The sequence below is a fragment of the Meleagris gallopavo genome, chromosome 7 (genome assembly GCF_000146605.3).
Source record: "Meleagris gallopavo isolate NT-WF06-2002-E0010 breed Aviagen turkey brand Nicholas breeding stock chromosome 7, Turkey_5.1, whole genome shotgun sequence".
Lineage (NCBI taxonomy): Eukaryota > Metazoa > Chordata > Aves > Galliformes > Phasianidae > Meleagris > Meleagris gallopavo.
In genome coordinates, this window is record NC_015017.2 from 11,031,766 (window position 1) to 11,059,378 (window position 27,613).

The following is a 27,613-nucleotide window of genomic DNA, read 5'->3' on the forward strand; positions in this document are numbered from 1 at the left end:
TGACTCTCTCCCTTTTAGCTGACAATGCTAAAAATAATTTCATAAAGACCAATCTTTTTTCACTTTATTATGAAAATTGCTACATTACAGTCACTGTTCAAAACAGTATTTCGACATTGGGTTTCTTTCCATTTAAGTGCCAATACACAAGCCATGATTACTATTTCAAAAATATTATTAGCATTATCTATGGTAGTTTGACATATCTCAAACCGTTATAACATTCTATTATCAGTTCCCCCCTCCTCATTATTTGTGCCAGCCACAGTGAAGAACAGCTCCTACAATACCCAAATTATCCATTAGTGTTATTCATATAAATTAAGTTAACCATAAACCACAGAAGAACACACACAAATCCCCCAGGGAAATTATTTGTTCTCTAAATGTTCAAAAATGCACCAAGGTGGTCTTTTTTTTTTTTTCATCCTGATATGTAAGTGACCAAATAAGTTAACAAGCAGAAGTCTCAAACCTAATTCAGTGTAGGTTGCTCAATAGCATGATTCCATTGTCTTATCACATGGGCTTCTAAAGAAAGTTTGTCCTTAGACCCCTGGTTAATGAAACTTAACACTTTTCAGATTTAATAATTAATTCAGTGCCAGAGTTTGAATTGGTCAGTGCCATTGTAATCATTTCATAAACAGAAAGCATGGTGAATGCCTGTACATAATTCTGGTAAACAGGCAAGTCCATAATAGTGTGATTAGTTCTAAAATAGCACATTAATACTGCATTCAGTAACTCTCTTTTACGAAGATGCCTCAGAACTTATACAGCCAAAACACACTATAGGATATCCATTATAAATACTAACATTTCTATTAAATAAACAAATCTAATAGATTAATTCAGGAAGACTGAATGGTTCTATGGTGCAACTCATCCTGTTTAAACACCTCTGTTGACAACCCAGGAATAAAAAAAGAAACCTACTGCTTTAGAAGCCATGCGATCCAGACTTTTACATGTACTCTACGTAGATGCCATGCCTTTTTGTAGTATTTTTAATTTAAAATGAATAAGTGATCTGTTAGAATAGGAAATTATTTCCTCTTGGCAAATACTCAACAAATCAAGTTCTGCTCTTCATCAGCACTTCACAGATAATCTCTGGCTGCAGTTTTCCGATATTAAAATTGAAACGTTTTCATCGGTAACAACAGAACTGAAATATCAGAGTATCCTTAATTTTAAGTGTCATGTCAGGAAATAAAGTGGTATCACTGAAGTTTCACTCAGTAGATAATCCCAGACACGTCGTAAATGGTGGTCTACGTAAGCTTTTCATGTTGAATCTGGTAGTAGCATGCCTAAATTAAAACAAAGGTCATTTTAGCATATGTAGCAGCTCTCAGCAAGCTGATAAAGAATCATATACAAAAAGGTTGATTTCCTCCAACCCACCCCAACCCTTCCTTCCTGTCCAAGAAAACAGGACTAGGTTTTCAGCAAGCAGGTATGATACAGTAAAACTGCAACACACAACAATCCTCTGACACAGTAAACAATCAGAAAGAACAGGAGCTTTTAAGATACAAATTACTTTCAACTTTTTCTTAATAAAGATAGCACAATATATGACTTGGGCCTCTGAATAAATTTGTTTCTCCACTTTGCAAAGTGGAAGTACATTTTTTTGCTCACAAGTATTTCTTTGCCCTTTCACAGAAGGACCTCAAAATGAAAGTAATACCTACATCCTCATAGTGTAAGGAAATAATACATTTCAAAAGCATGCAGACTGAAGAGCAAAGTTTCTGTCTCCTGAAGAAATACTCCGACCTTAACTTTCACACATGATCTGCTGCTATTCACTCCTTAATGTTGTCTCAAACATGCCTTGGATCAGTCATTACCAGCAACTTGATATGTTTCAGTAAACTGAATAGTTTAATACTAAATAGATTCTTGAAGAAAGTTTAAGCAACTGAAGCCTTCCTTTTTACAGTACTACAATAGATACCAAAAAAATTGTGCACCAAACTCTTTTTCCAATTTGCACAGACAGAAAAGAAAACCAATCATACTCAATTTACAGTTCAGCTTGAGATTTTTATTTTTCAGATTAACAGCATCCCCCAAAACTCCACAGAAAAGCTTTACACACCTGACTTGTCATAAAACCCACTTGTTTCAACAGTTCTGATGAAACAATTTTTGCTATGGAGGTCCTAGCTGTATAGTGGGTTACTGTGAGGAAAGACTCTCCCCAGTACTTACAAAGAGGATACTAATTAGCATGTAGAAAATGAAGACAACTTATTTCACAAAATTGAATTCTTAAGCCATCTTGATGGAATCCATGACTTAAGCATTATTGGAATTTAGTCTCAAGAAAAATCCAACACCTCTTCCCAATGTTTAAAAAGGAGTGAGGTTTCTTAAGTTGCAGGAGAAAGACATAGGTACATCTGTGCATACACAATAGTCAAGAGCAACTTGTTTTTACATTTGAATAAAGTACAGTTCCTAAGCTTTAAGTTAAGTTTCCTTGGTCATACTAGATAAAAATAAGACAAAAACTTAAAGTGAAATCCTAACATTCACACAACTGACTTAAGTCAATCATCACTTAAAGCTGATTAATTTCCAATTATTTTTTTTTTAAATAATGTTGGATAATTTTCATACCTTCAAAGTGGTAAACATGATGCCTTGTTCCCCATGTTGCAGGTAAGGATCCATCAGGTCTTCAATTAAGTGCACCTCAGAACCCAAATTCCTTATCCTGTCACATGAGGGACAAAAGAGGACAAGTGAAGATGACATGGTACATGATACACTGGGCAAGAAACAGCCTTTTTCCTATCCCCATTCTTAGGACACAGTCATCTCAATTTTGACTCTCCAATATTTATTCAGGTCAAAGCAAACAATTAAACCAAAAATTGGACTAAACTACAAAAAAACCCGTAAGAATTAGTCATATAGTGAGAAGCTTGAAAGTTTAATACAAGCATGAGTTCTCAAACAGCCCACACTCAACTTATCCCTGATGCCAATGCTAGCACCTACCTGGCTCGTAGCACCACGTAGAGAAAAACGGGAAAAAGGTCATCCATGGACCACAGAAAATCTTCCTGAAGACTCTCAAGCACATTCTGAGATATCTCTTCAAAAGTCTGCTGGATTACCTTCAGTTTGTCAGCTGGTGTAAATGTGGTACTGTTTGAAGAGCAAAAGCAAAACAGGATAACAATAAGAAGCAATGTATCTACACGTGAATTTGGGAGACAATTTATTAGGCTAGCCTTCCCTCCAAGCAAGAAGCTAGATCATTCACTGCAGTACACCCTGGTCTATAATTACTAGTTTGCAGCAGTGTGCTTTGAACAAAACTACCCTCACAGTTTAAAGCTAGTTAAACGTTGTGGAAGGGAGAAGAAAAAAAGAACTCAAGTTCTTACAACAGAATTCCTTGCGTCAGCTGACAGAAACAAACCATGCCAACATAACAGGTCATTTTATCCTAACTGCTTAAAAATTCACAGGTATATTTAATTAGATATCCTTTTGCTTTTGAATTTAAGTGTCTACAGGCAAATTTCTCAACAGTTGCCTTTACAAGGCTACATGTCATTCCCTATCAAGAGAATTTTTAATGTTTGTAGTAGGAACTCTGAAACTTCTATCTTACCTGAAAATATACCTTGTCTAACAAGGTGAAAAAAGATAAGACAAGAAGGATCATATTAAGTAGATGCCACTAGAGCAGAACCAGTAAAAAACTACGAGACAAGCTTCAGAGAATTACCTGATTTGCTGTAAACATTCAACTGCAGAGGCAAAGCAGGCATCTTTTGTATTTGATGATACCTGTGTAACCATGAAAAGATTTGTCATTCAAGTTTCACAACACACTACTCAGAGAAAGAAGCAGCATACCATCCAACATTGTCATAAAAGACTTTCAGATTTCCAGTGCAAAGAGAAGGGAACGTGCCCGGAAGATGAAGTCATTTAGGAAGCTGTCCATGTATTACTGAGTTTCTTTAAAATTCAGAAAAGCCTATACCGAACAAGTGGTTAAGTTATGAGAATCAGAGACTTTCTGGATATCTTCCAGGTCAAGGAAGACTGAGAATCAGTGAATCTTAATGGTTAGAGGGAACCTTAAGACTGAAATAGTTGAAATCTAGAAAGGTCATACCAGTTAAAAAAAAAAAAATCACAGATCCACACGCTTGGAGAAAACAGAAAAAAACTGGTATAATTGTGAGCTCTTAATAAGCAGCTGAGCCTACAGCTTTCTGAATAAAGGAGAGAAAGAATAGATGGATGCAGAAAGACCCACAGAAATTCAAAGAAATAAGGATACTGAACAAGAGAAGCAGATAAACATGATGTCTCACTGAACACATCCTGTTTAATAGATAGATGACCACAGCAAATAAACAGTTGCAGATAGCATCAGACACCATGTAATTCAAAGACATTGCATAGTATATATATGTAGTGGAAGGATTCTGCTCTACAACAGAAAAAAAGTACAACTCCAAACATACAGATGGGTAAAAATTTCAGGCAGCTAATAAGAATTTTGCTTAGTACCTAAAAATACAAAAGATTTGCAGCAACTCAACATATTATTGCTGAATTTTGGAATGTTTCAAGTATAAGTGGAGGTCTGCATCATGTTTCCTTAGGTGAATCTTGAATTCTGAAGTGTCCCACCATTCATGTTGATACCTTGCTGGGAACGCACAGCCTCAGGGAAAGGAGGGGGGTAGTGGAGCGGGGGGGAAGATAAGCAGCAGCTTTGCTTATTACTGTAAGTCTGTAACATTTCACATTTACCATGGAATGGTGATTTTAAGATTCTATGAATAGCACATTGCTTATGTTCAGCAACCAGCATGATCAAAACCACACTTTGTATATTTAAAATTTTGGCAAAGTCACAGTTATAAATACAGAAAAAGGTAATCCATGAAGGCAGTGGGATCTAAACAGCTGCAAGAAATCAAAAGTTTCAAATAAAAATCCACTGGCTCATAAACAGATGTGATGTAAAATATATTGTAAAAGTTGAAATTGTTCAAAGTCATGATTATTGAAATAATTATCAGTGGAGCATAGAGGCTGAGCACTATATTACCACTATTTAAGACCAGTGTTTTTAAGACCACTGTTCAGCCTCTGTCAACATTATGACTAAGAATAAAAATAATTCAGTTCTCCTAATCAGAATGCATACAGTAGCACAACTTTCAAACATCTTGAAAATTTATTTGGTAGACATTTTTCCCCTCATATGTTTTCATAACTTGAGAGCAAGCAAATAGGTTTCAAATTTCTTCCTGAACTAGAACTTCTTACAGAGTAAACAGAGTGGCAAAGCTGGACAAAGAGTTATTCTAAGAAAACACTGATGTAGCTTTTAAGTAGGAGAAACATTTTCTAGGGATCAAGATAATGCAGCATCTCTTCAGTAAAAAGGTTTGTCAAAAGTTCTTCTACCTATTCTTTATGACTGACTTCTTTAAAGAAAACTGAACAAAGTACACTGTAAGTCAACACCCAATGAACATACCTTTCTACTCTCACCAAGGATGGATACAGTTCCTGGCCAAAATTTCCTGCAAGAAAGCCGAAACAATCTGTTCAGCTAACAGAGCCTATTAGTTTAACGTATCATTTACCTTGTGAAAACAAAGTTATTGTGTTCTTTTCTGAGTCAGAGTATCTGTTCCAACAGGTAGAACTATATCTAGCACAGATAAGAGAAGAATACTCAGATTTGAAATGCCTCCCTCTGGTTTTGTAGTAATAGCCATTTTCTTTCCCATTCTACCCCCATTTTTTAATATATATATATATCTTTTAAGAGAAGTTTTGATTCATTCTCTCAATCATGGTAATTAGTTTGAAGATATATTTACATGTATTTTAATCAGAGAAATGCACTCTGGACAATCTTTGACTTGCTTTATCTAATTATACACCATAATCTTTCTTTAAGTTCTTAGTGTTGAAGCATACTTACACTTGCACTCCAAGAAAACTTAGAAGTGCCATATCAGTTTGTTTGTTTAGACGTAAGACACACTCCCAGTAAACATCTTCCTCACGCTCGTTGTCTAAGGCATATAACATGAATAGAGGTGGATAGAGTCGTGGCAGTAGTACAGGGAGCAGCAAGCCAAAACTGGTTACCACATAGCTATAACAAAAGGAAAAGAAAATGGGGTGAAGACATTTAAAAAGAGGGACAACTATAAAAATAGAATAAAAAATACTGATTGGAAAACAAATTTTTAATTTAGTATGGATTATTCTATGAGGAATTAACAATATAGAAAGTACAAAAAAAAAGAAATACTTAGCAGTGACTTTCTTTTGCATCCACACAAAGAACACTCACTGGGGAGCTGTATACTACATTGTAGTTCAAGTTTTACCTGCATATTCAAGGCAATTATTTGGCACCCATTCTTAGCCACTCCACTGATAACGTAACTTTACCTTTTAAGCACAAGCTGAAAAAACGGGCAACGTCCCAGCAAGTTAGTTGACCTAGTTCCACATACTCATACTATAAGGCATCGTGAAGTCGTAAGTCCCTTCACATCAAGCCATAATCTTAACAGGGAAAGCTGAATGTAGGGTCCCTACTAATATCATCTATACAGATAAATGGGCCTTTTCTCAGAAGGTTTCTCTACTGATCCCTCCTTCCTTCTGCTGCCCACACCTGAAGTGGCTATGGACAGGACAATGGTGGAATCAAGGCCGAGCTCCACATGACACTTGCACTTGATCTGCATTACCCAATACTCATATTCCAAATATCCTTCTGAAATCCAGGCCTAAGTCTGAACTTGTTTCTAAAACCATCATCAAAACCAAAGGAAAAAAATAATTGCTTATGTCTACCAGTAAAACACAGGGCTTATTTTGTTGTTCTGTTTTTTTTTTTGCCTTTTTTTTTCCATCCTTTTCAAGGAAAACCTGTTAACAGAAAATAAAGCAAGGCCTTCATTAGTTCACAAGGGGTTTTTCTGCTTTATGTACCCTGGCTCAGGAGATTCTGATCTGGAGTCAGATTTCCCACTGCAGAATGAACGCCTTCCCTTTATTTCCGTTGGCTGAAATGGAATTGTGCTGCCCTCTTCCGGAAGATCAGGGAACAAGAACCTAAGTGGCAACACACACAATGTATGAAAATTCACAGAAATTTCCACAAAACAGCATAAGAAGAGACGATTAGAGAAGAAAGAAAAGTTTCCTTAATTACAACGTGGCATAACTAAGACAGCACAGATAGTATATGTACGGTGCCACCCATCTGGAAGAAAACTTAGGCCATACTCTTATATGTCAAAGAGACCTTGGCCAGTCTGACATTATCTCCCTACAGATAAGGCTTCTAATGGTTACTGATTGGGATGCTGCCAAACTGAAAGCAAAAATTCTCCATTTAAAGCTGCAATCGCTTTGAGGAATCCAAGCAAAGACTTCATATCAGCATGGAGGAGCCACATTCCTAATAACTTCAATGGAATATGTTGCCATTTCCTTCTCTTGCTACCCTTCTAAACCCTTTGAACACTGTCCTCTCACAGCATGAATATCCAAAGACACTAAATTGGAAATCTGTACAGAATTCTCCTGATCTGCATTTTGAAGTGCAATGTGGAATGTAAGTCATTGGGTTGTCATGTGGGTTGAAGTCTGATTTATTTTTTTTTTTTTATTATTTTGACAGAATATTGAAGACCTTTTAGAAAGTTTAAGGAAATACAATCAACACCCAAAACAGAGTAAAAATACTGGCATGCTTGGACTACATAAACACTAGACTGTTCCAGTATTGGATGTATTTTTAAGTAAGCAAGCAGTAGTTTGACTTGAACATTGGAATCTCATTACCTAACCAACTGGAAGATGCGTTTGAGGTAGGACTTGATCTCTCTTACTGCCTCCTGCAGTAATCGTCGATTAGCTCCTACTCCAACATAAGTCATTCTGTAGACAGCTACTAGTGTTTCCACAAGCTTGCCCAATGGATGGAGAGGAGTATCACATGCCTGATGTGAAAGATACCAATTGCCTGGTCAAATAGATCAACCTGCTAGGCAGGTTGAAGAAAAAAAAAAATGTGGAACTAGAGATGGATCAGAAAAACACCACCACAATTTGAAACAAAAATATTGCAGATACATCAACAAATGACCATTTATATTAAGAAATTTATGTATTGCTGAATACAGACTCATACAGTGGTCAAGACAGTACAAGAATGTGCTAGTGCGTGGATAAATACTAAATTTAACATGATATAATTAGCAAGTACTTCAGAATGCTCTGCTGGGATCCACTGCATAAAAATCAAAACAGCAACTGAGAGAAAACTGACTTTAAAGAAATATTCATTAGATACTCAGTGATTTTAGTCTTAGTTAATAGTTGTTGAACTCAATGACTTAGAAAGTTGTAAGTAAATATGAATGAATTCAACATGGACTATAAACATACAAATACTAAAGGGATGCAAGGAAGCTCTTACACAAGTTATAACTCAAATGAATTTAACATAATGCCTTGCCAACAAGATATATGAGCATTTGATAGTCACAATACCTTTATCAAATATTTTTTTATACTTTCATATTTTTCCAAGGTGAAGGCACCAATGTGTTGCGGAATGAATTCCAGACTTTCCAGTGTCTGAGTATGAGAACGGCTCAGTAATTCTGGACTGCAGTCATAAAAAGGACAAATATGTACAGATTATTGGAGACAGTAGGAATAAAAACTGAAGCAAAACATGGAAGTTTCAACAAGACAGATGAGCAAGAAAAAGATGGTAGAAATACACATAGGAAACTAGTCACTCTCTTATGCCCTTGAACTTTCAAAGTCTTACTGAATCCTTCAGCCTGAACTTCATCTTCCACACCTGTTGCACAAAAATTCTGCAACTTCACTTAAGCAAATTTAATTTGAAATAACACTGTGGAAATACACATCCACAGAATTGTTTTACTATAAAATCCCAACTCCGTAAAATCAGGAACATGGAAGATACCAATTCCCACTCTGACAGACATTCAGGAATCACCAGCAACTTGCCACTACACATTTCCTGGATGTCAGCAGTATTTACTAAGTGTCACACTACTGTTTTTACACTAAGTTTCCTGATGTTAAAAGCCAGCCTCCTGTGTTAATCTTCTGAGCTCACTTACAGCTATTTCTCTCTTAATTAGCAAAGTCTGCTAAATGAGTCTCTCATGCAATATACTGAAAAGTCTAAGCCTCTTTATTGTGTTTGTTTGTTTTGTGGCTTTTGTTGTTGGTTTGGTTTGTTATTTATTTTTTAATCTCATGGAAAAAAATATTATCCAATAAACTTTTTCTTCCCATCCCTTGAATTTCTGTTCCCTATATTCTCCTGATTTTTCTGCACTGATTTCAGTTGTGACAACTGAACATTCCCTTATCAGTTAAAGATCTTTCAGTAGTAATTAGCTAGCATCTTATTAATACACACTGAATAATCTAACAGACTAACACCTGAACTAATCCTAGACACCATGTCCCTGAAAGAGATGTTTGTATTAGGAGTTCTGTTCTGATGCTTTGTTATTGTTGCTTACAGAACACAAATGATTTTTACCAGAATCAGTTTCTTGAGTAGAGCATAATTCCAGTTTCTCTCAATACTTGTTTCATCTTGCAAACTACATTCTCTAGGAACCAACCTGTCCTTGTGTTGCCGTCGGTTGGTGGTCAGAGCCACTGCAATGTTGTCCCAAGCCTTCCATCTATCACCCTGGCCTGGGCTCTCACAGCCAAGCTGGTTCCAGCATTCTTCAAATACAGCCTTCCATTTCTCATCAGGAGGCACTGCCAGGATTCCGAGTTTCCGCCTAATCAAATGATCAGTTAGTCTGTTAAAAATCAAACATACTTAAAACAACACATTTAGACATAAGTGGTTTTTCATAGCTAATGTCAACCTAACATATCAAAGAACTTTACCAAAACCTCATATACTTAGTAGTTTCTTACTGTTTATCACTGAGAATAAACCCAGTACTTGAAAGAATGTTTTGACTTAAAAAGAGGTTACAGAAACTTGTATTCATACTTACCATTCTTTTTCTTGCTCACCAACAGCTTTGAAAGATGCATTAATCCATGCAACAGATTATAAAGTTACAGGATTAAAATGTTTTTAATGCCTATGTGTACAAGCAACTATGAATGTTACTACTTTATGCATATCAGTCTTAACCTTTCTTTTATTGTTCCAAGAAACATCTTGTTTAAATTCGAAAAGCACTTTTTTCCCATTGAATAGGACATACTGTGATTGATGAGACTTATCTACACCACTGGTGTTGATTCAGAAGATTATACACATTCACATAATAAGAATAGTACAGAGATATACCAAGCATCTCATGCTCTTGGAATGTACAAATAGCCTACCCACACAGACAAAAAACGTCCATCTATGGTCTCTGGCCCAAAAGTATCATCTACAGATAATGCTGCATCACGTTAGATATAAGGTCGTAGAAAGCAAAAAAAGTGCAGGCATCTTTTCCCTGACAGCCATTGCTCAGGGATTCTCTATACACAAAACCAAGAGCTGCTGCCCATCCATATTCATAAGACATAAAATTGAATTCAGGGCTTCAAAAAGCTTTCAGAAAGCAAATAGAACTGTTAAGTCTTGCAGTGCTTGATTTCAATCAAGTTTCAGAAACTGCCAGATCTTTCATAAATATTTTTTTCCCCACCAAATTTAGATGAGAACTAGAAACACTGACATTTCTCCATGCTTCCAGTCTCACAAAGCAGAAAAAGAAGGCTTTCAAGCTTTTTCCATAACTGATATCAGAAGATTTTCAGTCTCAAGAGACTGAAAAGGGTTGGTGAAACCCTTATTTCACGAGCCGTCTTCACAAATATGTACATACATTTATTCATAGACTCCCTGCTGGGGTAAAAACAGGCAGTTGCTAATGTTTTAAGTACTGAGTACAGCAAGGAGGCCTACATAACTCCACATCCCATTGTGGGTGTCAGCACTGTCAAAAGAAATCACCAGTGAATGCTTCTGGAAGCATACCAAGAAGTAATCTAGGTTAAAACAGTTGTGTTTCCCATTTCAATCTGAAATTTCAGAGTTCAGAGTAAGCTTCAAAGACATTGAATTCTGTACAACTATTACCAGTATTGCAGACCAATATACAGTGCTACTAAACACTGAACTTTCATCTACTGCTCTTCTTAAAGTTACTTAAATTTATTCTACTTAAAGATCTCAGTTATGATTTCATTAGAACAAACGCGCTGTTTCTTTCCAGAAATTATACAGCTGTTACAAGTATTATTACGTATGCTTTGCAAAAATAATTTGTTAAAATGCCTCGTTTTATTTTTGGCAATTCAGCAGTTCAAGTACTCTGAATCTGTGCCCCGTTTGGATAAGTTATAGTAGTTAGCTAATTCTGTCCAAATGTATCCTTACTGACATTATTAAATTACCATCAGAGTCATTAGCAGAAGGTAGAACATTTCGTGAATGATTTAATCCCTCAAATGCAACTTAGTCTCTCCCACAAATATAATCATAAATCATTAGATACGAATTCAGGTTCTACCAGTCAGTCCAGATACAAATAAAAAGTACTGGGACAGCCATAGGTCAGTAGCAACGTGTCAAGTATCCTGTAATTTTTATACCATTACTCAGGTAGTAATAAATACCAAAACAGCTATGAAATAGGGTTTTCTTATTTTTTAGAGAGGAGAGAAAAGGAATAAAAAAGGAGTAAGCATCTTCTCAAAATCTCATTTTTTCTTTGGAAAATAATTTAACCAGCCTCTGAAAAAAGCCAAGGGTTACATCTGACAGCATTACTGAACCTCATCAGAAATTATTTCTCACTCAACACTCACAATGTTTTAGGCTTATCCTTCTCACTCTCATATAAGCTAGGTTTGAAGTAGGTTCCTGTGATTTTTATTCCAGATCCCCATTCTCCACTGAAGAGACCTTCAATATAATCTCCATTTGGCAAGGTCAGTGTTCCCTTGAGAAAAGACAACAAAAATTGAACTGAAAGCTATTAGGACTAAGATTAGTACAAGATTATCATTATTCAAAAAATAACAGTTTGCAAATTATTGTAATATCAACCTTTCCGCTCAGGGTCCAGTTATCTGAAAATTCCCCTTCGTAAACTGTATCATCCTCAGAAAGCAGAATGCCAGTCCCCTACAAAGAGAATCAGAAAAAACAGCGCTGTAATTATAATAGAAGGCCAGACTACAGATCTAAAGATATACTGAAATATTTGCTACTAATTCTTAAATTATTTATTTATTCATTTTTTTTAAAGCAACTTCTGCAGCAGTCCTAGGTAAAACAAAACTGGAATATAGACGTTTAAAAAACAGAACAGCACAACAGAAGGTCAGAATAACAGAAGATTTACACAACCTAACAGGTTACTTATATGACCAGCCACCTATCCCAGAAGGGTACCACGTCTCAAGGAGAAATTACTGTAGCACAAATCCTAGTACTCAACTCACCATCATTTTGTTAGTGCTGAAGGCTCCTTCATAATACAATCCAAACTGAGTAACCACAACACCATTGCCTTGGCAAAGGTCATCTTGCCACATTCCCATATACTTTTCTCCTCTGAAGAAAAAACAAAGTAGAAATAATGCAGCTTAATTAATATATATCTTCTCTTTCTATGGTTTTATTCTGGTATTTGACTATCACAAAAAACATTATAAATGAGTTATACATCACTTGCTACAAGGCTGTTAATCCAGTTTCACTAGATTAAAGAGAATAAGACTTTTTAATAGAAAGGAACTCTAAAGAACTTCCTTTAACAAGTCACATTACAGATTGGCTATATCAAGCAAACTGTTCCTGACTGCCTGAAATAGTTGAAGCCCAGTTAAAATCAATTTCTACCTAAAGGAACCCAAGCTATAGTTGCAGCAAATAAGAAACACAAACTTGAATCTGATCCAGTTCAAACAAATTGTATGTGAAAAGAGATCTTCAGCTTCATTAGGCATCTACTTGATATATTTGACAGTTACTTTGAACAGATGCTATCTGCTTATTTTAGGCAATTTGCTGCCTAAGTTTTTATTTCTTTACATAAGCTAGATGACTGAAATTGAGGGGATAATAAAAAAAAAAGTGTTCTTTTCAGGGAGTGAGAAGGAAGCCTTCAAGGTCACTTGACATTTGAAAATACTGTTAGCTCTGTTTCAAGAAATGCACACATATTTCTTTCACTTTCAGTCTTACTATTCTGCTTTGTAAGTGGGCTTTCAGTCCAGTTAAAGCAAAACTGGTTTCTTGAGCTCCAACCAAAACCCCTCTTTTCAGGAATGAAAAAAAACATTGATTTGGTGACTGGAAAGACAAAACTATATTGATTTGTGCTCAGAAAGCATTTACTTAATGTATATATTTGTATACGTGGATGTTGTATTAGTGCTTAAGAATTCAAGCACCTCAAACATTACCTTGTAATATCATCAAAAACACCATAACCACTCTTCTTATCCATTGTCCACTGTCCAATGAACATACTGGGAGAGGAAGAGGTAAGCTTCCCACTGCGCAGCAGCCCGTGGCCGTGACGCATATTGTCCTGAAAGCATCCTTCATATACTTCACCAGTAGCATAGCTATGAAGAAAAAAAAAAAAAGGAATAAGCAAGATTCCATCCCTTTTTTCCTTATAAGAACTACACTACAGTCATACCAAGTAAAAGCTATAGTTAAAGTATATTTGGGACATAAGTGAGCTTTGTTGTTTTAAAGGCAACTTCTCCCCAACAAGCAAGACTGGTATATTTTACTCATCTTTAAAGAAAAGAATATCATGAATTACTGAAAGGTGGTAGCAACTGTAGAATATGTTATTAACATAACACAAAATGAGTGTAAATGTGAGCAATTCAAAGTAAAAGCAGAAAATAAGCTAAGCTAAGAATACACCTACATACATGAGGCTGGTTGGTAAGGGGACTCCCTTCTGCAGTGATGGGAACAGAAATGCTGCATTACCTGTAGACTCCATGCCCACACATTTTGCCTTCCTTCCAGTACCCCACGTAGTGGTCATCTTTATTCAAGATTTTATTTGGCACTCTGTATTCACCATACCTGTCAGCGCACAGACATGGAACAAAGGCAGCTATAAATACTAACTCACTTCAATAGAAAGACATAACATCCATTCTAAAATCCAAATACCCTATGGTTGTGTAGATCTCCAGCTAGAACAGTTAGACTTATTGATGTAAAGAGAGAAAGCAAAAATTTCAGCATCATTAGGTCAATTTAGTCTGTATTGCTTCTTCTGGTTTTGGATTTTGATACTGCTCTAGGCTTTCCCTTCTCTACTATGCTGCAGCATTCTTGTCAACTTATTAAAGGACAGAAGACTTCTCACATCTTATGTCAACCTTGGTTATCTTCAAGTCTTGATAACTCAAGTGCACCATTATTCCAAGGTGAGAACATTTAAAAGAAGAAAACAAGATGCTAGCTTCTAATTATCTCAAGCAGATGCACAAAATTGTTCATATTTTCACTATGCCTGAACAGACAACTTATTTGTAGGACTTGATCTTATAAAGAGGCTAAAATTCTGTTATAAAAGATTCTCCTGTGAGCACATCTAGCCCCACAACATAATACTATTGCCGAATGCTGAGAACAGTGTGCATGCTGAAATGCAAGAATATGCATTTGATTATCATAGTAAATAATGCTAAATACCAATCTATTTATTTGTGTTGGGAATTTGTATCATCAAGAATGCCAAAATGATCATGGTTAGTTACATTTACCAGTTACATGTGCAAAAAGTTCTGATCTGGTTTTATAGTTTAACACATGCCAATAACTAAAGGTGCATGCTAACAATCTGCCCACAGCCTGGTCACATTTCAACTCCTACTCTGACTTGACACTTTGAAAATACAACTGGAATTCAATACAACTCTCTAGATATTTTAACCCTGCCCTGTACAGACATGTCTGCTCACAAGATTCATATAAGAATGTGTTTGGAAAGAAGTTAACCTAGCACCCTCAATAACACCGTAAGCAGATTCTTAGCAATAGATTAATTCAAAGCTGTATAATCAACTACTAGTTTACTTTCAAGTAGTCTCACTTGTTTCATAAGATAAATTGTTAATATCCAGGACTCACTCCTGTTCATCCTATTTTCAAACTCCTCTGACATCTTAGGATCACCAGGATCATACACTCATTCATTTTAAGACAAAAGGCTTATTTCAAGACTTCATCTCCTTCCAAAATTCTTACACCCATAGAGAAAGAAACATTGCAAAAAAAAAAAAAAAGACAGAAGTTGCATCACTACACTGTATGAAAATCGCTGCCTTTCCTAGAAGGAAAAATAAAACACCAATTGGACATTTTGAAAGAACACTGCAACACAAAACATTAGATACCTATACAAAGAAAACCTGACTGTAGAGTTTTTAACTGGGTTCCTCTGCTTAGAAGTTCTCATCACCTACTCATTCTATCTCAACTGTTTTACCACTCTCTCTCCATTCTGCAGCTGATTACCTCAATTAGTTCCAGTTTTATTAAACAGCAAGTTTTTAATTGCAGTTACAGAGTCTACTCTGAAGACAGTTAACATAGCTCTGGATTATTCAAGTACCAATGCACATGGATATCCTACCATTCACAACCCTGAATCAATGAGATTCACTGCAAAAACTTTTAATTAAAAGATTTACTATCTTCTTATAATCCTTGCTATAACTTATACCAAAAGTATTTCTTGCCCTCTCCCTCCACAAGTAATGGGAGATCTTACCCATCCTCCAGTCCAGTTCGGAAAGTCCCTGAGTACATTCTTCCATCAGCCCACTTTAGGATCCCTCTAGAAAATAAGCAAAGTTGTACTTCTTATACAAAGATGTGTACCAGATAATCAGTTCACTCAGCACTTCACAAATAGGCTTCTGTAAATAAGCCTACTTACCAATTCACTAAATACTTCATTTTGTTTTCAACTGTTATTTTCAAATACTTTTACCTGCCATGGGGTTTTCCTGAGAGCCATCTCCCATCATAAACAGCATCTTTAAATCTTGGGTCCTTATAGAAGACGTATTTGGCACTGCGAGAAATAGGAGGTTCCTGTCTTGGAACATTCCCTCCAGCTCCATATAGAATTATATCCGAAGTCCCTTTAAGGGCTTGATCCACTGCTTGACTTATTGCCCTCAGCCATTTAGTCTGAAACAGGAGTTTTAATCACAGAATTTAGTTAGCATCTGTTTTTGCATAGAAGCTCTCTCCTTTACAGCAACTACAGTTATCTCCTTTGTGCTCTGCAGTACAGTACTGCTACTTCTCCCTGTTTGCTTTTACAGTAGTAGAGAAAAATGTTCATATCACTGAAGCTATGATATATAGGCATATATATGATATAGGCATATCTACAAGCATAGGCATACCTTTTCCTGTGGTGTTGAAGAAAGCAGAACAAACTGTTCTTCTGGTGTTGTAATCTTCAATCCATTCCTACAAGGAGGGCAAGAGAATCATTTTAATCTAATGAAATTTCATCCAAAGAAAGAGAAGTGTTTCTTAGAGCATGAATATTGTATCTCCATTGCCCCAACTCGTTAGAATTCACTTTAACATTAAGTCATGAGTAAAAAAGCAGAAGACGACTACTGGCTAATCTCTTGATTCTATCTTGTTCTTAATTTTTAAACTTTTTTTTTTTTTTAAACAGAAGTAAAAGAAAATCATCTGAAAGAAAAGGAGCTAAAAATGATTACATCTCATTCCACTCCTTGTTTGCAGTAACTGTTCACAAAGCCCTAATTCCCCCACCCAAGACATCTGACTATTTCAGCATCACAACACAATAAATACTCATACTCACACGTTACCAGCTTCTTCTGAAAGAGCTTCTACCCACAGAGTGGACAAGGCAAAAATATGGTGTGTTGAAAACTAAAGGAAAGGAAAAGAGAAATTTCACTGAGTACTAACTGATTCATTACCCCTGCCCATGATTTTTCTGAACATAATTTCTTCCTCTACAGACTAAGGAAAATGGTATTACAGGCTCCTTATGTACACTTTCCTCTCTCAAAAAAAGAGAGCAGAAACCATGCCAACCACAGGGCAACACCAAATATACACTGAAAGAAAACATTAGTAGATCATTTCAAATTCCTTAGTAAACATGAAAAAATACCACTCTGTGTTAAGAACTATTGTAGTAAATAGTGCAAAAACTTACTTTCACTGTATGAAAAATGAGTCACATTGTTTGAAATAAAGCTTTGTTCCTGAATGCAAGCAGGCTTACCTGAGCGTGCACCAGAGCATCATTAAAGAGGATAAACCAGTTCACAGAGAATCTTCCAGCATGCTGTAGGGACAACCCCCTGTTGCTGCTTTCACAGATTAAACGACGGTCTGGCTTCCGCAAAGAATCCTACAGGTAGAGATTAGAAATAGTCACAGAAATTTACTTCTCACTGATTATGATTTAAGATCAGTGCTATTTATTTTTCATAGCGTACTTTCATAGGTCAAAATTTTCTAAAATTAAATTACTTCAGCAACACAAGAAAGAAAAATGCAATCTGCAACTGAGAGTAGCATAGATAACAGACAGAATATAAAGTTCACAGCAAGACATACCAGCTACTAACAGACCGACAATTGTCATCATACCGTCATTTTCCCAGGAAATGTCTTCCAGAAGCTAAGTGTGTACTCTGCTTCTTTCCTTTTTCTGCCAAGATGGACAGCAAGGCTCTCATAACAAGAGCTAGAATCTTGTAGCTTCTGGTATTCTGGAGATGCCTAGGGCATAATGCAAGACCTGACAGAGTTTCTGAGGGCCCGTTCCAGTAACAATAACCAAGCTGCAAGACAGCTATCCCATTTTATTAAATTAGCACCAAGTGTATGATAGCTGATCTAGTTAATAAAATAAACAATAGAAGCTAGGTAATTTTCCTGATCACATGTTCTCTTGGTGTGTCAGGAGTTTAGACCACAGAAGTTCCATGAACACTAAAGGAGGAATGATTAACATATACATTAACATATACATGACTCACTTTCTTGCAGCTTAACAAGATTTAGCAGAAAAAATGATAACTTCAGGAGTAACACTTCTAATAACCACACTGGGATGGACGTGCAAGTAATTTCTATTGCTGGGTAGTCATCTGTTCTTTCAATAGCATGCAGTTGTAGACATTTGCTACGTAGTTAGACGTATATCTAATATTACATATTATTTTCAGCAGTGCTAAAGCCAAGAATCACTACACTAAAAATGCCAGATGGAAGTGAAAAGCAATACACAGACATCAAAATAATGCAATAAAAAATTCCAAGTAAGCACTCAAGCACTAGAAAGTTTCGGCAGAGTAACAAGATTCTACTTATATGATCTACACAAGTGTGGCTTATGAATGTGCAAGTAAACATGCATGATCTTTCTCTGTAGCAAAGCTGAATCCAAAGGTACCTTCACTGAGGGCTAAGCTACTTCTAATTACCTGACATCTGCTTCCCACTGCTATTTCCAAGCAATAAGTTTCCAAGCATATTTTTTGAGATATAGATAATAAAGACAGCTTACCACTTCAAAACATGTGGCAAGCTTTAGCAAGGTTCTGGCATAATCATGAAGTCGTCCAAATGGCATGAAAAACAGAGCATTTAGAACATCCACTAGCTGCAGGTTTTCCTCATTGTACTCAGACAGTTTCTGTAACAGCTCCTGACTTTTACTCAAGAAGTCTCTAAATGGTAGGACCATTGGGGAACAGAGGAAGGAAACAAGAATGACAGTAAGACATCAGTGATGTTTTGCATCAGTGAGCACTGTACTAGCACAGAATGAACCTTTTTGGATTTTCATAAAACAAAGTAACAAAGGCAAACACGTGCTACTTATTAATCCATTCCCCATTTAACTTAAGCAAGTATTGTAATAAAATCATGTAGCTCTCTTCCAACTGCAACACAGGACTTCAGTTCTGCTTGTACAAGCTCAGTCATTTTGCTGGCTGAAGAAAGCTGATTTAGTTGCCCCACTTGAAAAGTAACTAATTGCCTTTTTCCCCTTTGACGTGATGAGTAAAAGAGAAAATAGTTGGAACGTTTTAGCCTTGTCATGGTTATTGTTAAAGTAGTGAGTTTCTACCAATGTTGACTCATATAAGGAGGCCTGAATGAATCTTAACTTCGCTCCAGTACACTTTCCTAAATATAACCAAATAATCTCTTCCCCACCCCTGTTATTTAAGAAAGCTGAACAGTTTTTCCCCTAACTAGAAAAATTACATCCTACCTCAAAGAAAGGCAGGAAATCTGTTCAATCCTCAGTCTGATTTCCAAGAGGGAGAACTAATCTAGTTCAGAGAAGAAGAGGGAAATGATTCTGAAGACAATGCATTAGCACACAAGACCAGGATTTCTTCATAAAAATGAAAACAAATCTGCTTTTCCCTCTCCTTCACAATACCTGTGCCATCACGTGTGCACACATGACATATCTGCATTAATACACATCCAGTTGGGAAGCATTTAAACTATGAAGTTCAAGAACCAGGTGAGGCTGAGAAAGTAAGCCCCAGGGACAAAGAACCAGATCAGAGAATTGCACATCAGGCTCCCTAGAATTCTACATGATTAATTTGATGCATTAAATGGTATCTTATGTATCTTGTCTAGGTCTGCTACTGATATTAAGAACTCTCTTGTTCAATAAGCATTAAGAAGAGTCCTCTTTAGAGAGAAGATTGTATTTTTAATTGTAAATTTAATTATTTAACTTAGCTGTAAATTTAAACCAAGTCAACCACTTAAATGGGTGGCTTGCATTTCTGAAGTGCTTTGAGATCCTCACATGGAGGTCTTTCCATAGGAAAGTGTCAAATAATAATGGCAAGTACATATATACTCTTATACACATCTATATACTACATATGTATATAACTAAACTTCCCAATGAAGTCAGCTAGCTTAAAAGAAAGTTAAAACTAACTGTTAAGGCTAACTCTTCATCTTCTGGAATATCCAGAAAAGATACTGACATCATTAACCATTCACTGAGACAGAATTCCCCACAAAAACAAAATCATTATCAGCAAAGATATTTTTGACTTCCTTTTACAGGTAAGGGCCAAAACTTCTATGATATCTGCTCTCTGAAGTCTCAGAACCCTTAAAAATTGTTGTTCACCTAATGGGACCCTGGTTGCAGTAGGAGAAGCTTTGATACCAAACAGTGCCAACCAGTGTGAAGAATCTGGTACACATAATTTCAGCATCCAGAACTTGTCATTGCTAATAATAAACAAGCTTATACTTGAACTTGGATTTCTTGCAAGTCACTCTAAGAATCCTGCCCATTGTGGAAAGATTCTCAATGTCTCTCTACAGTATTTTGTATCCAGTCATTGGCACTGCTCCACAGGTGTAGAAAATTCCGTGTTAGATACCCCAATATTTCAAAGAACTTCCAGAACCATTGCTTATGCTACTTTCAAAGTGTATCGTAATCAGCTGTAACAAAATCACGTCCAGATGAGAGACTTTAGGAAGGAATGAAAACTGGCAATTTTTCTAACAACATTTGGGGAAAAAAAAAAACCTCCTTCATTACAACGATTTCCTCACAGCACTAGAGAGAGAGCTGTACAGCATCACTACTTCAATTCCTAGGCAAAAATACTGTTAAACTGAGAAAAGGCTATATTCTAAGATCTAAAAGCACAGTTTTCTTCTTCAAGCTTAAAAGCATCTATACAATAAGTAAAGCATGTCTGATGTAGAAATAGTGTGCTGTTTCTCCATCCTTTTAGAGAGCTTCCACAAACTTAAAAGAATATAAACATAAAAGAATTTAAACTAAACTGAATTCACAATATCTACTCTCACTAACTCTTAAAGAAATGTTCACTGTTCTGTATATTCCAGGAAGCATAAAATACTGACCAACACTGAATAGATAATGAAAACTTAACATCACTCCTAAGTTTTCAGGAATTACTTGAAATCCACTTACGCTTCTTTCAAAGAATTTGCTGTCACTTATGATCTTTTTCCTCCTCTCTCCACATCTTGATGTAATAGCAACTGAGCTAATTAAGCAGTACTTTTACTTGAATTATTACCGTAGTTGAAAGGGAGAAACTTTTTTCTTCATCTAATGGAAGATGAATAATTGTACTCAAGTATGCTGAGGCAATGTCATACATGCTCATTACTATACACACACGCACACAAATACTTCTTTAGAACACTTTACAAGCTGACCAAAAACTCCACATCATGGTAAAAGCTTGCTTACATTGCAGGCTTTGCGAGAAGCATAAATCCTCCCATTACCAGGAAATTTGTTATTGAAGTACAATACCTAAAATGGTGAAGAAAAAGAAACCTTTAGTTTCAAACTAGGAACAACCCTGGAAACTACAATAGATGCTATTTCCACCAGCACACCAGTGAGATCCACATTACCTGTTACACAAGTGATCAAAAGTCTAAGGGCTTGAGAAAATATCAAACACTGAAATACTCAGTGTTACCAGAACACTGAGTACTCACTTTCCACATGAAGGACAGGATATGCATTACTGTTACACACTGTTGCTGCCAGAGGAAATATTTTACAACAGAAACTTGAATTATTTGTTTCCCCAAGTTTGAACATGTGCAGAATAGGTCATCTGTTTCAACAGTTTAATAACACTAGCTTCTAATAGTATTAAAGATAGAAATCTCTTCTTCTTTTATTCATCATTTTACCTTTAGTGTCTTCCCTATTAAAAACAAACAAACAAACAAACAAAAAATTTGACCATTTGGATACAGTTTGGGTAACCTGCTCTGGATGGCCCTGCTTGAAAAGAGGGCTGGACCAAAGAGCCTCCAGAGATTCTTTCCTTCCTTTGGAACAGAGATTCACAACAAAAGCAGGTCTCAGTTTAATCCAATTAACTGATAGTCTTTTGTGTGGCTTGATGGATCCTTGGAAGATGGTAAAGACACTACATTGAGGAGCATGCATAGGTTTGATACCATACACAGAAATATTTGAAGAACTAAAAAAATAAAGGGGAAGAGCAGAAGCCATGCAAATAATAAAGAACAGATATTAAACACAGCAGTTAGTGACAGAATAAAAAGAAGAAATTCTAGTAATAATGAGAACCAATTCTAGGCATCCAAGTTAAAATAAAAACTGCAGTCAGTATGGATGAAATGGAGAAAATTGTTGATCGCTCATTTGATAAACTGAGGTAAAAAGTTTGTTTCAGATATCTAGTAAGACAGACTACATTCAGATAAGATACTTTTAGACCCTTTCCTCTTAAGCCAGTATTTTTCACAAAGCCTGCAGATACCAAGTTTGAGATTTCTGAAATGAATTTGGATGAAGTTATCCAACAACTGCAAAGCTCATTGAGAAGAAAGACAGCAAACAATTGCATAGACATCCTCTCCCAGAATAATTAAGATAGTAAAAGTTTGACCAAAATTTGAGCACTAACACAGCCGTGTCTTCTAGGCATAAGGTCTGCTATGAACAGTTCTTTTGTCTGGTATCTGCTCTTCTGGGAAACAACTTTTAGTTAATGATCTTTCAAAAGACCACAGTAACCACAGTAAATTCCAAAGGTATTTTTACTTAGTGGCCAAGTAACTGCAACTCTATTGCCTTATATTAGGATATCTTTAACAAATATGTCATGTTTTACTGTTATACATGCAGCAATCAATTAAATGTTTGTACAGAATTTTACATTCCTAATGCTTTCCCAGCACCAAAACTGTCCAGCGTGCACCCTAGCAGAGTTTGAATACAAAGCTCACTTCAAAATGAACTGGCCTGTGAAAAACTCAGTATAAATTTTAAATTGCAAGAATGTAACTTGAATAACAGTTTCTTATATAACTTCGGCTATGATCTATTTTCTCCTGATACAGGTCAGCCTGTGATCAGTGGATTAAGCCCGCAGACACTCAAGATGAGACAATCAGACACTTACTCAGTGTAACTATCCAAAAAGAGACTGGAATGCTTCAGGATGGCCAAACTCCTAGCTTCTTTAACTCCATGAAGGAAGCTACTTAAAGAAGCCCCATGTTGACCAATGAGATAGCATAGCTTGCTGAACCTGCTTGCCATTTCTTGCAACAACTGGATTGTATTTGCACTGCCCAAATTATCTGTAATAAATCAGAAAGAAGTTTAGCTTATGTTATAAAAGTAGATCACCCATTAATAAAAGAGAATTACCCCAGTACGCTGTATGGATGTTATATCAGCCCATTTCACTTCCCAGGAACATCATCCACAATCAGGAATTCAATGACTTTACATTACATATTGGTTCAAGCAATTATTTCAGCTGAAACAGTTAAGAAAGCACAAATACCAGTAACATTGTGCAGATATCAAACTGCAGCTGTGTTTCAGTAGCTGAATGAAACGAGGGAGTTGAAAACAATCTTGGCTTTAACTTAAAAATATGTAATGACCTAAGTCTCACATAAAGAACTTTACTGTAGAATGCAGACTAAATAATATCAAAGAAAATATTAAAAAAATTTTTTACCTAAACCTAGAAGAGGTCTAAGAACTTGAGATTTGATCTCACTCAGTCTGAAATAAAACCTTCTCTCAGTAGAAGCCAATTCATGCAAACTGGCAATATACCCCATTATGTTTTTGTCTACCAAGACCAAACAGTTGTCTCCACCAGCTATCACATTGCTTATATATCCTATCTGAAAGACAAAACAACAACAAAAAGGAAAAACAGCTTACATTTGAAAATAAAATAAATAAAAATTAGGATGATACAGAATAAAGGCTATCATCGTTAGTGCCAAGCATTACTGCAGGCAGTTAAAACTTAAAGTAAGCAGTCTATTCAATGGCTTAATACAAAATTAATGATGTAGGGGAAACATTTATAGTCAATGTTCTTCATTATACTACTGCTAAAAAAAAAACTTCTAAAGACAACAATCATTGCTTGTTTAAGAAACAGTGACCTTAAGTTTAGCCACTTTTAGAACATGCCTATGTAAACAATGTTGATATCAATATAATACCACATCAGCTATTTCTTCCTGTTAATTAGGAACTGAGGATAACAAGAGCTTAGTGTAATTGTACTCTGAACTACAATGCATTCTCAATCTGAAAGAAGTCAATTTATTGATAAGAGGAATATTACAGTATTAACAAACTGGACTAATACTAATATTTGCACTAATAGTGCTTGCAACTTACAGTTTTTTGAAAAAAATTCTCTCAAATCAGTATGTGTGCCACTAATCTAATGCACTGTGGTTCCTCACTAGTTCTAGTTCATATGCAATACTATATCATAACTCAGTGTTTGAACTCCACTTCCCTTTTTTTTGTTGTTAAAAAGAGGATTCCTTAGAAACACATATGTACATATACTGGTTTTGTTCATATGTATAAATCCATTCCACCTCAAAACCTCTCCCCTATTGTTTTTTTTTTGCTAGGTCTAGGGACATAGGATTGAGACCCAGATTAACTGAAACAAAAGAGCAGCCTTCTTCCCAGAGCATCTCCTTTTTGCTATCTTAAACTCAAAGTAGCCCGAATGATACAAAGACACAGAATCAGAGTACACATTCCCTCACCTTAAGCCAACCTCTTGGTAGTTACAGTAAGATTCAATTTGAATCAGTATGACTTGTACTAACTTACAGGAAATACCACTCACCTTACTACAGGATAGTAACAAAACTGGACTCTTACTACAATTACTTTCAGTCAAATTATCTGTTGTTGTCTCCTGACCACAATAATATAATCCAGGCTGGAAGTCTTCCTCATCTGCTAAGAAGAGAGAATAATCTGATCCTGCTGCTGTACTCCAAACACCATCACCACACACCTGAAATTCATGAGGAAGAGGAAGAATTAGAAGTCATCTTCAACTGGAAGGAGAGTACATACAGTTTCTAGACAAGAATGCAAGTAATACACCTAATAACAAGCTAATGTATTAGAGTAACTGGTAAGTTAACATCAGCACTTTATAACAAATGTATTTTCTGTCCTTCACTGAAAATCATTTCTTCTCACTCTTCTTTCTAATGGATATTTCTTTTAACCTTTAAATTATAAACCAATTTTATTTTCAAGTGGCTATCAGGCAAGTTTGATGAAAGTTATGGCACCAGTTTTCCCTCTCTGCTTGGCTGTGAAACCCAAAAAAAATGTGGGAGAAAGCTAACATGCTGTACCTTAATTTGCATTCGGCCTAAGCAGAAAAATTCTGCAGCTAGTTTTCCCCTAAGACAGGTAAACACCAGAAAGCAGGCAAGGATCTGGTCTGACTCAAAAATCATTAACCTATTCACTCAAAATAATGAAAAACTCAAAACAAACTGAAAACCCTACTAAAAGGAATAAGATTTAACTAACAGCTCTACAAATACACAAGAAAAAAAAATATGGTCATGATCTAGCAAAACTGGAATAAGCTAGAAGCATTTGTTTAGCTATTCTATAAAGATAGAAAAGTTTCAGTACTTCCACATCTGTATCAGAAGAACCAACTGTAAGGCAGGTTTGGTAAGGAGACAAAACAGTCATGTCTCACATGTCTCAACACTCAGTATTAGAACTTTAAAGCAGCCAAAAACAGTGGAAGTATATATATATATATATATGAAGGATTTCTTGGATGCCTTTTTCACAAGCTCATTTAAGAGTAACAGTCACTGTATAAACCAAAGAAAGCAAAGGCTCTGCTACTATATAGCATGCAAATCCATAAATAAGGTCAGTTTTCAGAAATTACTTTCTATTCACTTTTGTACGAAAAGGCCTAAACTCAAAGAAGAAAAATACAGAAAACAAAATACCTTTGCAAGTCGAGGGACTGTTGTTGGGGAGTTCGTGTGACCAAGCTGACCAAAGATATTACTGCCCCATGAATACACCTGTAAGAGACAGCTCAATATCAATATTTAACAACCAATATACATAGATGAAATCTGAATTTTAATACACAATGCATTGAGTGTGCAAATATAAGCCAAAGGCATACGAAGAATGTACTAATTTTTGGTGTCTTTCTGAATGTGAGAAGACCATTTGAGAATAGAAACAGAAATGCAACTGGTTACTACAGTCTTCAAACATAATATTGATGGCCCATAGAGAACTTTAATACAATCAGAATTTCATGAGGCACACTGCTTCCAAGTCTCCTCCCACAAACAGAAACTAGAGCTTACAAGAAACAGAAACCTAGAAAACATTCAACATGACAGTAACTGATAGATGAGCAATAAATGATACAATACATGTACCTGGGATTTGGCAGTGAGTGCTAAGGAATGATGACCACCAGCAGAGATGTGAATCACTTCTTTACCATCTAAACTTTTCACACATAGTGGCTGAAGCCTGTCAATTTCCAGAACCCATAAAGAAGAGTTTAAAATGAAAAAGGTCTTTCTTCCGTTTACCCCACTCCCATAGAACATTAGAAAATGCAAACATAGCAAACATATTAAATCTTTTGGCAATAAATCAGCTTAATCAAGAAGGCCATGAGGTGCAAAAGTAGACATAAATGTCACCCTAGCGTGGGCAACACAGTCAAAACATCACCAGTACTCCTAGCAATTGCAAGGGAAAAATTCTGACTAACTGAAGTTCAGTAACAACACAGCATGAGACATGTTTCATGGAAGAATTTAGGTCAGAACACCTCAAAGAACAAGAACAATGCAAGGCAGGTGACCAAAATTAAATTGGATACTTAAGATTTTCAAGTGATTGACTGAATGAAGAAACATTTATTAAAGAAATCTCACCTTGGTAGAACATCACCATGTCCTAGCTGTCCATCCTTCCCCCTTCCCCAGCTCCATACCTCTGTTCTTAGAGATGGTAAAAGAGCATCTGCCTCACCACTGTAGGTTGGAGTGAGAGCTACAGTCCTCATTTTTGCCCGTCCTACCTTCCGTAAGAGCCTAGGAGAAACTGAAAACATGCCATGAGAAAAAAATAGGTCATCATTTTAAATTCATCACTTACACAGGCGTGTTATTCAGTATTACACAAAATCAAGGCTTTTTCAAGAAGTCTTAATTAAGAGCAAAGGCTGACGTGCAAGAAGATAGGTTACTGACAAGAAGAAGCAGTGTATGGGCTAAAAGCAGATGGATCCCAAGTAATTTTTACCAGCTAGTAACGTTAACAGCATATGAGAACAACGAAGTTGTTGCAAATGTGCTGAAACAAACTATATGTAAAATAAGTATACTCTTAAGGAAAACATACACTTGCAGCAAACAGAAATATTCCAATTCCTAAAATTTCTGCACAGATACAAGACTGATAGAGAACTAAACTACATAACCACATATTCCGAGTAATTAATACCATGAAAGCCTATGGTGGAAAAACATCACCAGCTTTGAATCCTGGTGGTGAGAACTGGAATACCTCAAAAACCACTGCTCAAAACCATCTCAGCACAGCAGGGATCA

The 27,613-nt window shown here is 36.0% G+C and overlaps 1 protein-coding gene across 3 annotated transcripts in view; it reads right to left on the reverse strand.

Moving 5' to 3' along the window:
- Positions 1 to 50: 50 nt before the first annotated feature.
- The window catches only part of ALS2 (alsin Rho guanine nucleotide exchange factor ALS2), a 39,198-nt gene continuing 11,635 nt past the window's right edge, over positions 51 to 27,613 (reverse strand). The window contains exons 6-34 of one of the 3 annotated variants that reach the window (XM_019617005.2): positions 26,936 to 27,104; positions 26,426 to 26,522; positions 25,976 to 26,053; positions 24,826 to 24,999; positions 23,674 to 23,845; positions 23,104 to 23,284; positions 21,402 to 21,467; positions 18,684 to 18,846; positions 17,762 to 17,893; positions 17,391 to 17,519; positions 16,959 to 17,029; positions 16,522 to 16,588; positions 16,098 to 16,300; positions 15,876 to 15,941; positions 14,078 to 14,176; positions 13,531 to 13,695; positions 12,565 to 12,676; positions 12,167 to 12,244; positions 11,926 to 12,059; positions 9,714 to 9,881; positions 8,590 to 8,707; positions 7,879 to 8,036; positions 7,021 to 7,143; positions 5,993 to 6,169; positions 5,540 to 5,585; positions 3,761 to 3,822; positions 3,022 to 3,171; positions 2,638 to 2,734; positions 51 to 1,316 (exon numbers count right to left, since the gene is read on the reverse strand). In XM_019617005.2, the coding sequence (XP_019472550.1) occupies positions 1,278 to 1,316; positions 2,638 to 2,734; positions 3,022 to 3,171; positions 3,761 to 3,822; positions 5,540 to 5,585; positions 5,993 to 6,169; positions 7,021 to 7,143; positions 7,879 to 8,036; positions 8,590 to 8,707; positions 9,714 to 9,881; positions 11,926 to 12,059; positions 12,167 to 12,244; positions 12,565 to 12,676; positions 13,531 to 13,695; positions 14,078 to 14,176; positions 15,876 to 15,941; positions 16,098 to 16,300; positions 16,522 to 16,588; positions 16,959 to 17,029; positions 17,391 to 17,519; positions 17,762 to 17,893; positions 18,684 to 18,846; positions 21,402 to 21,467; positions 23,104 to 23,284; positions 23,674 to 23,845; positions 24,826 to 24,999; positions 25,976 to 26,053; positions 26,426 to 26,522; positions 26,936 to 27,104 (3,494 nt within the window). In that variant the 3' untranslated portion in view covers positions 51 to 1,277. Of the gene's footprint in view, positions 1,317 to 2,637; positions 2,735 to 3,021; positions 3,172 to 3,760; positions 3,823 to 5,539; positions 5,586 to 5,992; positions 6,170 to 7,020; positions 7,144 to 7,878; positions 8,081 to 8,589; positions 8,708 to 9,713; positions 9,882 to 11,925; positions 12,060 to 12,166; positions 12,245 to 12,564; positions 12,677 to 13,530; positions 13,696 to 14,077; positions 14,177 to 15,875; positions 15,942 to 16,097; positions 16,301 to 16,521; positions 16,589 to 16,958; positions 17,030 to 17,390; positions 17,520 to 17,761; positions 17,894 to 18,683; positions 18,847 to 21,401; positions 21,468 to 23,103; positions 23,285 to 23,673; positions 23,846 to 24,825; positions 25,000 to 25,975; positions 26,054 to 26,425; positions 26,523 to 26,935; positions 27,105 to 27,613 lie in introns of those variants that run through there. The other 2 variants (XR_004160300.1, XR_004160299.1) reach the window with 2 other exon arrangements.